We start from the raw sequence: 13996 nt of genomic DNA, 5'->3' as shown, positions 1-13996 counted from the left end.
TGAAAATGGGATTTAGGAAATAAATCAGACTGGGCTTAAACAGATGAGTCTGCATCTGGAATGCAGATACAGGGTAAAAAAAGTTCCTAAGGACAATTATCATAGTCTCTATTCCTCTCAGGAATGGATGGGCCTGTTAAAATGGAGCCACTTTAGAAATAATCTACTGGCTCCAGAGCATTTCCGGGGGATAATTAGGGACTTTATAGCTGCCTCATCCTGGGAATCATTGCTGCAACTGGTTAGTGGATCAGCATACAGCGTCCGTTGTCTACTCAAGTTGACAGAGAGGCTCTTAAGCATCCTTTCCCTTTGCACTGTTAGTAAACCATGCCTGACCATAATAAACTGTGGGAGATTAATGTATCGAGGCAAAGGCTGCACCACGAGGGGACAATGTCTGCTGAGGTCAGTCACCTCCTGTATTTGAAGTCAGGGAGAGCTCACAAACATGCTATGTTGGAGGGCCTGGAGTTTATAACTTCTTCTGTGCACTATGGTAAATTTCAGAGAATTACACAGCTTGTTAACCATTCTTCTCCCATTCAAGGCAGTGAGAATTATGTGCAGGACGTCGTGGGTGGGAAATGTATTCCATTGCGTTTACCGCTTACTACAAGATGGTTTGTTACGATCAGCCAATTTTCCAGAAGGAAACAACGAAACAAAAATGTGTCATTCAGTTTAGATTAGAAGGGGCAATTTTAGAAATGCAGGCTGTTTACACCTATCAATAGAAGCGTCCGAGTACTTGATACTTGCCACCCTTCATACCAGTGTTATTGCACCACTAGAATTGCTTCAAATATTGAGTTAAAGGCAGGCTAGAAGGTAAATAGCAAAAAAGCAATTAAAAGAACAGATCCAGCTGGGCATTCCCAAATCATGGTCACAGACAGGCACTCTAGGCATTCCAAAACTCAGTGAAAGAATGAGGTTTGCAGCAAGAGACTAGATACATATGCCTACTGGGTTAAAGAAGACCCAGAGTACAAGTGTCATAAATATAAAGGGAAGGGTAACCACCTTTCTGTCCACAGTGCTATAAAATCCCTCCTGGCCAGAGGCAAAACCCTTTCACCCTGTAAAGGGTTAAGAAGCTAAGATAACCTCGCTGGCACCTGACCAAAATGACCAATGAGGAGACAAGATACTTTCAAAGCTGGAGTGGGGGAAACAAAGGGTCTGTCTGTCTGTGTGATGCTTTTGCCTGGAACAGATCAGGAATGCAGCTCAGAACTCCTGCAAAAAGTTAGTAAGTAACCAAGCTAGAAATGCGTTAGATTTCTTTTGTTTAATGGCTGGTAAAATAAGTTGTGCTGAATGGAATGTATATTCCTGTTTTTGTGTCTTTTTGTAACTTAAAGTTTTGCCTAGAGGGATTCTCTATGTTTTTAATCTGATTACCCTGTAAGGTATTTATCATGCTGATTTTACAGAGGTGATTCGTTTACTTTTTCTTTAATTAAAATTCTTCTTTTAAGAACCTGATTGTTTTTTCATTGTTCTTAAGATCTAAGGGTTTGGGTCTGTGTTCACCTGTACAAACTGGTGAGGATTTTTATCAAGCCTTCCCCAGGAAAGGGGGTGTAGGGCTTGGGGGGATATTTTGGGGGAAGACGTCTCCAAGTGGTCTCTTTCCCTGTTCTTTGTTTAACATGCTTGGTGGTGGCAGCATAGGGTTCAAGGACAAGGCAAAGTTTGTACCTTGAGGAAGTTTTTAACCTAAGCTGGTAAGAATAAGCTTAGAGGGTCTTTCATGCAGGTCCCCACATCTGTACCCTAGAGTTCAGAGTGGGGAAGGAACCTTGACAACAAGTCTAAGAAATGCTGCCAATTAGGAATAGCCCTCTATCTCATCCTTTTATAATAGTAATGGTCACTCCTGCACAGGGTTTATGTGTCACTTTGCCCTGGTCTACACTAGGAGTTGAGGTCGAATTTAGCAGCGTTAAATCGATTTAACCCTGCACCCGTCCACACGACGAAGCCCTTTTTTTCCCTTTTTTTTTTTTTCCTTAAAGGGCTCTTAAAATAGATTTCCTTACTCCACCCCTGACAAGGGGATTAGCGCTGAAATCGGCCTTGCTGGGTCGAATTTGGGGTACTGTGGATGCAATTAGATGATATTGGCCTCCGGGAGCTATCCCAGAGTGCTCCATTGTGACCGCTCTGGACAGCGCTCTCAACTCAGATGCACTGGCCAGGTAGACAGGAAAAGGCCCGCGAACTTTTGAATTTCAATTTCCTGTTTGGCCAGCATGACAAGCGGCAGGTGAGTGCAGAACTCATCAGCAGAGGTGACCATGATAGAGTCACAGAATTGCAAAAGAGCTCCAGCATGGACCGAACGGGAGGTACACGATCTGATCGCTGTATGGAGAGAGGAATCTGTGCTATCAGAACTTCGTTCCAGTTTTCAAAATGCCAAAACATTTGTCAAAATCTCCCAGGGCATGAAGGACAGAGGCCATAACAGGGACCCGAAGCAGTGCCACATGAAAACTTAAGGCACTGAGGCAAGCCAACCAGAAAACCAGAGACGCAAACGGCCGCTCCAGGTCAGAGCCCAAAACATACCGCTTCTATGATGAGCTGCATGCCATTTTAGGGGGTTCAGCCACCACTATCCCAACCGTGTTGTTTGACTCCTTCAGTGGAGATGGAGGCAACATGGAAGCAGGTTTTGGAAACGAGGAAAATGATGATGATGAGGTTGTAGATAGCTCACAGCAAGCAAGCGGAGAAACCGGTTTTCTCAACAGCCAGGAACTGTTTCTCACCCTGGACCTGGAGCCAGTACCCCCCGAACCCACCCAAGGCTGCCTCCCGAACCTGCCAGGCGGAGAAGGGACCTCTGGTGAGTGTACCTTTTAAAATAGTATATATGGTTTAAAAGCAAGCATGTTTAACGATTAATTTGCCCTGGCATTCGCGGCTCTCCTGGGTGTACTCCCAAAGCCTTTGCAAAAGGGGAGGGCAGCCTTATTCCGTTCACCATTGTAGGACACTTTACCACACCAGGCCACTAGCACATACTCGCGAATCACTGTAGAACGAAGCATTGCAGTGTATGTTTGCTGGCATTCAAACAACATTGGTTCTTTATCTCTCTGTGTTATCCTCAGGAGAGTGATATCATTCATGGTCACCTGGTTGAAATAGGGTGCATTTCTTAAGGGGACATGCAGAGGTGCCCGTTCCTGCTGGGCTGTTTGCCTGTGGCTGAACAGAAACATTCCCCGCTGTTAGCCACGGGGAGGGGGAGGGGCTAGCCACGCAGTAGGGGGAGGCAAAACGCGACCTTGGAATGAAAGCACATGTGCTATGTATGTAACGTTAACAGCAAGATTTACCATGAAAGAGTGTACCCATTGTTCTATAAAATGTGTCTTTTTAACTACCACTGTCCCTTTTCTTTTTCCTCCACCAGCTGCATGTGTTTCAAGGATCACAGGATCTTCTCCTTCTCAGAGGCTAGAGAAGATTAGAAGGCGAAAAAAACACACGATGAAATGTTCTCTGAGCTCATGCTGTCCTCCCACACTGACAGAGCACAGACGAATGCGTGGAGGCAGACAATGTCAGAGTGCAGGAAAGCACAAAATGACCAGGAGGAGAGGTGGTGGGCTGAAGAGAGGGCTGAAGCTGAAAGGTGGCGGCAGCGTGATGAGAGGAGGCAGGATTCAATGCTGAGGCTGCTGGAGAATCAAACTAATATGCTCCAGCATATGGTTGAGCTGCAGGAAAGGCAGCTGGAGCACAGACCGCCGCTACAGCCCCTATAGTAACCAACCGCCCTCCTCCCCAAGTTCCATAGCCTCCTCACCCAGACACCCAAGAACGCGGTGGGGGGACCTCCGGCCACCCAGCCACTCCACCCCAGAGGATTGCCCAAGCAACAGAAGGCTGGCATTCAATAAGTTTTAAAGTGCTGTGTGGCCTTGTCCTTCCCATCTCCGCCACCCCTCCCGGTGCTTCTCTCCTCCACCACCCCTCCCGGGCTACCTTGGCAGTTATCCCCCTATTTGTGTGATGAATTAATAAAGAATGCACGAACATGAAGCAACAACGATTTATTGCCTCAAACGGTGATCAAAGGAACGAGGGGAGGGTGGATAGCTTACAGGGAAGGAGAGTGAACCAAGGGGCGGGGGGGTTTCATCAAGAAGAAACAAACAGAACTTTCACACTGTAGCTTTGCCAGCCATGAAACTGGTTTTCAAAGCTTCTCTGATGCGCACCGCACCCTCCTGTGCTCTTCTAACCGCCCTGGTGTCTGGCTGCGCGTAACCAGCGGCCAGGCAATTTGCCTTAACCTCCCACCTCACCATAAACGTCTCCCCCCTTACTCGCCAGCTTGGTGCTCCGGTGTCAAGATAGGGAATGGGTTCCGTCTATGGCCCCACCACAGTTAGGGAATCCCATTGCAGCAAAGCCATCCACTATGACCTGCACATTTCCCAGGGTCACTACCCTTGATATCAGCAGCTCAGTAATAGTGTTGGCTACTTGCATCACAGCAGCCCCCACAGCAGATTTGCCCACTCCAAACTGATTCCCGACTCACCGGTAGCTGTCTGGCATTGCAAGCTTCCACAGGGCTATTGCCACTCGCTTCTCAACTGTGAGTGCTGCGCTCATCTTGGTATTCATGCACTTCAGGGCAGGGGAAAGCAAGTCACAAAGTTCCACGAAAGTGCCCTTACGCATGCGAAAGTTTAGCGGCCACTGGGAATCGTCCCAGATCTGCAACACTATGAGGTCCCACCAGTCTGTGCTTGTTTCCCGGGCCCAAAATCGGCATTCCACTGCATGAACCTGCCCCATTAGCACCATGATGCCCACATTGCTAGGGCCTGCGATTTGAGAGAAGTCTGTGTCCATGTCCTCATCACTCTTGTCACCGTGCTGACATCGCCTACTTGCCCGGTTTCACTTTGCCAGGTTCTGGTGCTGCATATACTGCTGGATAATGCGTGTGGTGTTTAATGTGCTCCTAATTGCCAAAGTGATCTGAGCAGGCTCCATGCTTGCCGTGTTATGGCGTCTGCACAGAAAAAAGGCGCGGAACGATTGTCTGCTGTTGCTCTGACGGGGGGGGGGGGGGGCGACATGGCTTACAGGGTTGGCTTACAGGGAATTAAAATCAACAAAGGGGGTGGCTTTACATCAAGGAGAAACAAAAACAACGGTCACACAGAATGGCCCCCTCAAGGATTGAACTCAAAACCCTGGGTTTAGCAGGCCAATGCTCAACCCACTCAACTATCCCTCCTTCTGGTACTTCAGGCAGGACTGAATGTCCATTGAAGTTTTCAAGATGCCCCTGACAGACCTCACCAAAACGATTGTCAGCCGTTGATTTCACGGAGGGAGGGGGGAGCAAATGAATAAAAAACAAATCTGGTGTATTTCTTGTTTTGATCCACTCCATCTATCTTTTACATCTTTTGCTGGCAGCAGAAGGTGCAGTAGGACTGCTAGCCATCCTCATCTCCTGCCTGCCCGGCAGAAGATGGTGCAATAGGACTACTAGCCATCCTCATCTCCTGCCTGCTCACCATAAGACGGTACAATAGGACTGCCTGCAGGACTGAAGAGAATGACCTGGTCGAGTCACTCCTAATTTAGTCCCTGCGCCCATGTCTGCCCAGGCGCTCCGGACCGACCTTACCGAGGCAGCCAGGAGCACCTCAGACGCGATGACGATAGTTTTCAGGCCTATTGCACCATCTGCTGCCACAAGGCAATGGGTTGTTGCTGCTGTGTAGCAATGCAGTATCGCATTACTGCAGGCACCCAGGAGAGATACGGTGACAGTGAGCTGAGCGGGCTCCATGCTTGCCGTGGTATGGCGTCTGCACAGGTAACTCAGGAAAAAAGGCGTGAAATGATTGTCTGCTGTTGCTTTCACAGAGGGAGGGAGGGAGGGAGGGCCGGCCGGCCTGACGACATGTACCCAGAACTACCCGCAACAATGTTTTTTGCCCCATCAGGCATTGGGATCTCAACCTAGAATTCCAATGGGTGGCGGAGACTGTGGGAACTGTGGGATAGCTACAGTTCAACACTCCGGAAGTCGATGCTAGCCTCGGTACTGTGGAAGCACTCCGCCGAGTTAATGCGCTTAGAGCATTTTGTGTGGGGACACACACAATCCACTATATAAAAACGATTTCTAAAAAACCGACTTCTATAAATTCAACCTAATTTCATAGTGTAGACATACCCTTTGTGTGCCATGCAACTTCTCTTCTAAGCATACTAACCACTATAGGAAGTTCCCCAACACTCAAAATTGCTTGCTCCAGAGTTTTAAAGCAGCATGCTTCACTTTTGTTTGTGACCTGCCTCTCTGCTCCCACTAGTGCAGATTTACTCAAATTTCAGGAAAGCAAGACACAGAAGAAAGCAGAATTAAGTAAGAGCTTTATCAGACAAATGCTTTTGAGAAAAATATTAATTCTGATGGGATCCTAAGCACTTTAAAAGTTCTTTTCTTTATTCCTTACAAACACACTTGGATGATCACTGGGAAAGTAAACTACCACTCCTCACACACTCCTTTGCTTTACACTTTATGCCATCAGTTTCCTTGTATCAGTCAGAAGTCACCATTCAAGGCACAGTTGTGCCTGTACCACACTGATGACACTCCCTTAGGTGACGTTTTAAAAGTGAGTTCAGAACAAAGATCTCTGAACAATCCAGGGGGAGCCTCTCAAAATTCAGGTAACCAAATGTCCCCATTAACACCAAAACTCGCAACAGCATGGCCTACGAGTCATACTGTCCCCTACATATCTTAACATTTTTTTTTACTCATAGCATGTCTCTCTTGTCCAGAAATTAACAGAAGATTTATCCACTAATGAGTGCAACTCTTAAATTCAGTCTTATTTTGAATTGCAACATTTGCAGCCCTGTTGTTTAAAGCCTAAGTCAAACTTTTAGTTATACAGAGTTACAGTCCATTTCTAAGACTACAATTAAACAGCAAGCTGTAAAATGTAATATTTTACCAGTACGTGGGTGACTTAAAGAGATACTGTCTAGATTTTCAAAAGTGACTAATATAGGTTCCTGGATTTTTGAGACACCTGAAAGGGGCCCAATTTTAAGGAAGTGCTGAGCACCTACTCTCTGAAAGCTTTTCAGGTATCTCAAGATGGGACACTCAAGCCAAGACACCCAAAAATGAAGTCACTTTTTCAAATCTTGACCCATATTTCTTTGCACAAGCTGGCATATTTACATCTTGACTCCTCAGTTTAGTTTGCTCTTTCGGAATCTGGGACAGGAATAAAGTCCAAATCCCCCATTTCTGGTCCTTTTCTTGCTCAGATAGGCTTGTCGATGAGACAAGTGATCTTAGGAAGAAATAAAATGCAGGTCATCTAGTCCAGCCTCTTGTGCTGAGAAAGGATATAGTTCACTTAGACCAGAGGAGGCCAACCTGTAGCTCCGGAGCCACATGCAGCTCTTCCGAAGTTAATATGTGGCTCCTTGTATAGGTACTGACTCTGGGGCTGGAGTGACAGGTGCCAACTTTCCAATGTGCCGAGGGTGCTCACTGCTCAACCCCTGCCTCTGCCACAGGCTCTGCCCCCACTCCACCCCCTCCCCTAAGCCTACAGTGCCCTCGCTCCTTCCCCCTCCAACCCCCCCAGCCTCCTGCACACCACGAAACAGCTGATCAGGAGGTGCGGGGAGGGAGGGGGAGGTGCTGATCAGCGGGGCTGCCAGTGGGTAGGAGGCACTGGGAGCAGGGTGGGGGAAGGTGATGTGGGGGGGCTGCTGACGTATCACTGTGGCTCTTTGGTAATGTACATTAGTAAATTCTGGCTCCTTCTCAGGCTCAGGCTTAGACCTGACTTAGACCATCCCTGACAGATGACTGTCCAACCTGTTCTTAGAAACCTCCAACGACTAGGGGCATGTCTACACTTGCGAGTTAGAGAGCATTAAAGCAGCCCCGGGAGCCCTAGCTCACTACCCGTCCACACTGGCAAGGCACGTAGAGCGCTCTGACTCCACGGCTAGAGAGCGCCTGGTACTCCACCTCGACGAGAAGATTAACGGTTGCTGCGCATTAGCTGAAACGCCCGGGCATCAGTGTAAACGAGGAGTTGCATTTACTGCCCTCTAATCAACCTCCGGAAATATCCCATAATCCCCTTAAGTCAAGTGGCCACTCTTCTCATTGTTTTGAACTCGCTGTAGGAATGCAGATATGCCCTTTGAAAGCTCTGTTTCTGACAGCTGGCTGCTTATCTGCTCCGAGACAAAGCAACCATTACTGTAGAATGCTGTGTACGAGAGAGGCGGGAGGAGGAGGAGGGGTCTGCTGCTGTCTGAACTTACAAGACAACAAGCTGACATGCTCTTAGCCCCCCAAAAACCCACTCTCTCTCCCCCCACATACACATAACAAATGACCTGTCACACTCCACCCCACCCCCCATTTGAAAAGCACGTTGCAGCCACTTACCTGCTGGGATAGCTACCACAATGCACTGCTCTCTGTGGCCATTGCAAGAGCTACTAATGTGGCCAGGCCAGCGTGCTTGCAGCTGTCAGTGTGGACAGCTTGCAACACTTTCCCTACTGTGCTGCGAAGGCTGATTTAACTCAACGCGCTCTACATCTGCAAGTGTAGCCCTGCCTTAGGATTCCACAACCTCCCTTCGAAGCCTATTCCAAAGTTGCTGAAGTAGCAGTCTTTGTCTTGTACCTGTAAAGGTCATTCTCCTTATCTTCAGTAATGGTGACAACAGTTCACTCCCTTCCCCCAGGTACCTCTGCGTTCTCTGCTAATGGCAGTATTTTTAGCTGTGTAGTTTCACAGCTGTGTATCAGACAGCGTCTCTCTACTAAAACAACAGCACCACAACTTTCCTAAAAGAGAAAGAACGAAGGTGGGTTTTTTGCTCCACTCTCCCAGTTACCTGTGCCAGGTACCGTGCATCCCTACTCACTTGTTCCACCAAGATGGAACCAAAAAAAAAAAAAAAAATCCCTTTTTGTCCCTCCCCGTTTATTTTTGTCTTTCTTTCATACACACGAGACTTGGTTCCAGTTGCTCTCTGGTCATAGTACAATTTGCACGGTGTTGGCGGATAAAGTCCATGAAAATCCTACGCCATGTCTGGTCTTTCCACTAAACTCCTTAGTTGAGCCACACAATGGCAATGCAAACGCAGCTCCTCGGGGTGAGGCTGGATCCTTTCAAGCTCCCAGCCCGGCACGAATTACCGTTAAGCAGCCACGTGGTGCTACTTACGTTGTTCCCTCTCCGGCTGGTCCCCTGTAGCAGGGGCACTGAGTTGGCCATTTCCGGGTGAGGTGGGGGCCGGGGGGGCCGCCCGAGCCCAGCTGTCTGCCAGCAGGCGGCGGGGCCCTGCGCGCGGTGGGCAAAGCGGCCGCGGGGAAGGGGCAGCCCGCGCGCCGAGCCCTGCGCGCTTTCCGCCGGGTCGCTCCGCCGAGCCGCACATGGGGAAGCGGAGCGCGTTGTGTAACCGTGCAAACGCAGCTCCCAGGGGCGAGCCGGACTCGCTCTGGTTTCATTTTACAAAGCCGGCCGAAATTACCGTTAGCAGCCACGTGGCGCTGCTTGCGTCTTCCTCTCCGCAGCGGGTGCTGGAGGCGTTACACTGGCCGTTTTCGGGGGCGGTTTGGGCCCGTGGCGCCGCCTTCGCCCAGCTCTCCGCGAGGCGAGCCAGCCACTCCGTGCGCTCGTGCAGCGGGCGTGCCGGAGCAGCCCTGCAGACATCTTGAGGGCGGCTGCCGGAGGACAGCGGGAGAGGAAACCCGCGGAGCGGCCGCAGCTGCGCCTGGGGGGCGGGAAGGGGGGCGGGCAGCCCGGGGCTAGCACGCTGCAAAGTCCGGCAGCGGGGAGGAGGCCCCTGAGGGAGCCGGGGTGAGTTCAGTGCGCGGCGCTGTCCGCCGCTTGCACGTGTTGAAATCCCAGCGCGCGTTTGCGGGGCTCCCGCACCACCGCGTTCCTGCGAACCGTGCGGTAGAGGCCCGCCGCGGTGACAGGGTTGCGTCACGGGTTTCCCTGCGCCGGGGCCGCAGCCGCAGGAGCGGGTGTTGGGGACCTGCCACCGGGGGGCGTGACTCGCGCTCTTTCTGCGTGATTTTTTTTTCAACGACCGATGACCCCTGCAGATGGCGTTCCCCTGTGAAGGTGCATTTGAGTCGGGGACAGGTCGGTGTCTCCCCGCGCCAGTGCGGATCTAGGAGCAATCAAGGGGAAGTTCAATACCTCAGTGAAACCAGCTGGTTCCGTTCTCGCCATTGCCTGGCTCTGCCCTGCATAGAACAGGACAGTCCCTGCAGTTGTCCTTTGTTATCCATACAGAATAGGAACAGTGTTATCACATGCAAAAACATGTAATCAGCTGTCCTGCCTTGAGTGCAGGGGTCTGGACTAGGTGACCTCTGGGGGGCCCTTCCAGTCCTGTGATTCTATGTGACCTGCATTATATGACTACACTCTGTCCTACTCAGTTGCTCCATTTCTGTTGCCCCCAGAGTCACTGCAGTAATTACAAGCAACTTCACCTCTAAGAGACATATAACCCCTGATGTTTGGTACTTGCATGGTGGTCTGTAATTGTCAGAGGTCTTAGTGAGGAATTACAGAGGTCAGATTTGTAGGGTGATATTGTACCACCATATAGCAGTAAGTGTCTTTCCTTCTGTAAAGTAGAAACTTGGTGCAGTTACTCTGTGGACCTTTAAGGATATATTTTAGCTGTTGTGTTTTTTTTATTGGCATCACACTTTGAGATAGGAACATAGTGGATTTTGGTTTATAATACAACAAAATTATTAAACTTTAGTCAGATGTAAGCAAGATACTGGGGAAAGCTTTCTAACTATGAAAATAGTTAAATACTGGAATTGGTTACCTAGAGAGATTGAGGAATCACTATCATTTAACGTTTTTAAGGTTAGACAAACATCTGGCAGGGATGGTTCAGGTACGCTTAATCCCGCCTCAACATGGGTGGGGGATGGACTCAATGACTTTTTGAGCCCTCCATTTCTGCCATTCTGTGGTGCACAGCTACCATGATTGCATGTGCCTGTCAATTGATTGCATGCACCTTTGGCTCAGTGGTCATTTTAAACATAGTGGTATATGCAAATTAGCCATGAAATTGCATGTCCATCTTTTTTAGTTCTTAAATATCAAGTCAGTATGTCCCCCTAGCATGGATTTGCAGATTACAAGACTATCCACATACGAAGAAACAACCATTGTTGAACAGTCAGCTTTGTTAGAAGTTTACAAGTGCTTTAGTTAAAATCCAAACACTCCAGTCCATCTAAACTAGCAATTAATTGCTTTGAAACTATATAGTCTCATACTATTGATGTGGTGCACCAGATTGTGTGAAGTACATTCACTGTGGGTGCAATCCTGCTGTCCATACACCATTCTTACTTGGGAAAGATGCCTGTTAGAATGCAATGGGAGTTCTGGCCAACTAAGGCCTACGGGCTTTCATCCAGTGCACTACATTTCCAGTTGGCAGGTCACAGAAAGAGTGACATGGAACAAGCTTCAGTTGTACCGAGAATTTTGAGACTTTAACTATGCTGCAGTTAAATGTTTTCACCAGCCTTCAGGCAAACAGACATGACACACCTACAGTAGTATTATATAACGGATCGTAGTTAGACATGTGAGCAGGGAAAAACTCAAGTCAGAACTACTGCTTTTTTAATGTGTCCACCCTAAACCAGTAGATTATGAATTTGGAAGAGTTTTATGGAAGTCACCTAGTCAACAATAATGTTCCCTTGGCAATAATGAAAAGTATGTTTTGGAATGGTTCCCAACCACGTGCACTTATTAGTGCCATAAATCTGTACTGATTCCACTTCTGACAGACTATACAGCTGCAGTCGCTCATTTCATAACTAAGAAAAATGCCTAGCTTGTTGTAGCAAAGTACTGTGAATGTGAAAGGAGCTATAATGTGGAAACTTTTGATGTTTCCTGGATTGTTCTGAAACCAGGACGCGGCTCGTGGGATTTGATTTTTCCATTGACGTACCTAGTGTACTCATTGATACCTGAGTGTAAATGTTGTCATTATTTATAACATATTACATTTGCTTTGCACAGGGGTTAGCGATGATGCAAGATTCAAATCAGTGGAGAATCTGGCCTTTGGAGTAGGAGAATTCCTTTTTAGGATAGAAAGAAGTAAGCAAATACCCTGATACTCTTTTCTGGTTCATTTAATTCACAAGTTTTACATTCTTACTTGCAAAAACAGCAGTGCTGGTGCAATCTGACACCCACCCACCCTATATGTATTTCTCATTTAAACACTGCTTCATCCTGCCCCAATCCCCTTGTCCCAGCCAGACATACACTCCTCAACTTTGGAATGTGTGTGAGACACAGGGAAATTTCCTGCGATGTTCCTGAAAGACCTTATTGTGTAAGTTTATGTATAATCATGAGCCAGGATTGAATGTTACCTCTCTGGGCAAGGGCGGGGAGATACATCAGTTGTAAGACCCTGGAGTTCAAAAAGACTATATTGAAACTATGCCAGACAAGTTTGGACTTCGGGGACAATAAGTGTTAAGTGGATTTCCTGGGGAATCCCTAGGTAGAGGTTAATGAAAATTACGCCATTCCAGTTATGGGGGGGGGGAAAAAAAAACTTTTGAAGCTACTCTGAGGAGCGGGTTATTGTCCGCTGATTCCCTGTTACAGAAGGTCAAAATCAAAGACCTGAACTGTATAAAGAAACAACTGATGTTCCCCCTTTGGTTCTGGATCTAAGATGGATATGAACTTCTAACCACAGAGAAAACCCAGCAGTGGGTTTTTAAGGACTAAAACAAATCTAGAGCCCTTGGTTGCAGTTGGGGTTGACCTGTGGTAAGCTCTTTAGCATGCGTATAGGAATTCTGATTGTTTAGTAAGTTTTCTCTGTAACGCTTTTACTTTAAGAATAAGAGGGCTTGTGTAACCCACACACCTTCTGGATGTGGTGTTCTGTCCCATCTAGTGGCACAGAAACCACTTAGAGAAATAAAATGAGTCTGCTCTACAGCCTTAGGTATTAGTCAGTTGGCTTTTAGCTCAGGTGGTAGAGGCTCATGCACTGAGCTCCAGAGGTCCCAGGTTCAATCCCGCCCGCTGACAACTGGGGTCTGTGGGCATTACACTTTCTTAGAAGGAGCTGTGTGGTAACTTATAACTATGGGCAATACACTGGTCGTAGCCTCTGGAGAGAAAGCAAAGTGCAGACACTGTTCTGTTTAGGCAGCCTGGCTTGTTGGGGATATCACAGTATAAATCCAGGGAGCTGTGCAGCCTTAAAACCTTGGTCAGGAGGGAGTGACATGGGTCTCTGTGCAGGACAGGTCATGGCTGGGAGCTGGAAACCTTTAAGTGGATGCCCGTGGTGGACCATGGAGGGGGAAAAACAGTTTCAGGGCAACTGCACCTGTACAAAAATTCATACACACTGTCACAAGCCTTGCCGGGACACACTAAACACTTTTGGCTTCTTATCATTCATAATAGACCATCAGCAACCAAACAAAATACTCTGCCATCCACCTTAATGTATGGCCATCGAATCATCATTCCCTCACACAACTCCCCAGCTCTCCTACTCAAGGACAACTTAGCTTTCTCCCTTCTTGCTGTGAGAGAAGGGTTATGCAACATTTCTAGAAAGTTGATAAACAGGCTCTGGCACAGCAAGGGGAGGAGCAAAACTGAGGGGTTTCCACAGGAAGGGTCCTATCAGCACCTCTCCTTCAAACCTCCTAAAACGTTTAGTTTGCCCCAAGCAGTATTTGGGTTGCTACCATTATACAGATTTTGGAACAACCCAGAGTTCAGGGTCTCAGTGTGCTAGACACTGTGCAGATACACAGTAAGAGACAGTCCCCATCCCAGAAAGCTTACAGTCTGAATAGATAAGACCAACAAAGGGTGAAAGATATC

General features: G+C 48.0%; 1 protein-coding gene across 1 annotated transcript in view; it reads right to left on the bottom strand.

The window, feature by feature from the left end:
- SLC2A9 (solute carrier family 2 member 9) overlaps positions 1-9497 on the bottom strand; it is a 169620-nt gene extending 160123 nt beyond the window's left edge. The window contains exon 1 of the mRNA XM_077815849.1: positions 9287-9497. Within this exon, the coding sequence (XP_077671975.1) occupies positions 9287-9337 (51 nt within the window). The 5' untranslated portion in view covers positions 9338-9497. The remainder of the gene's footprint in view (positions 1-9286) is intronic.
- Positions 9498-13996: the final 4499 nt, after the last annotated feature.

Source organism: Eretmochelys imbricata, chromosome 4 (assembly GCF_965152235.1).
Source record: "Eretmochelys imbricata isolate rEreImb1 chromosome 4, rEreImb1.hap1, whole genome shotgun sequence".
In the NCBI taxonomy this organism is placed as follows: Eukaryota; Metazoa; Chordata; order Testudines; family Cheloniidae; genus Eretmochelys; species Eretmochelys imbricata.
This window is presented reverse-complemented; position numbering and strand designations above follow the sequence as displayed.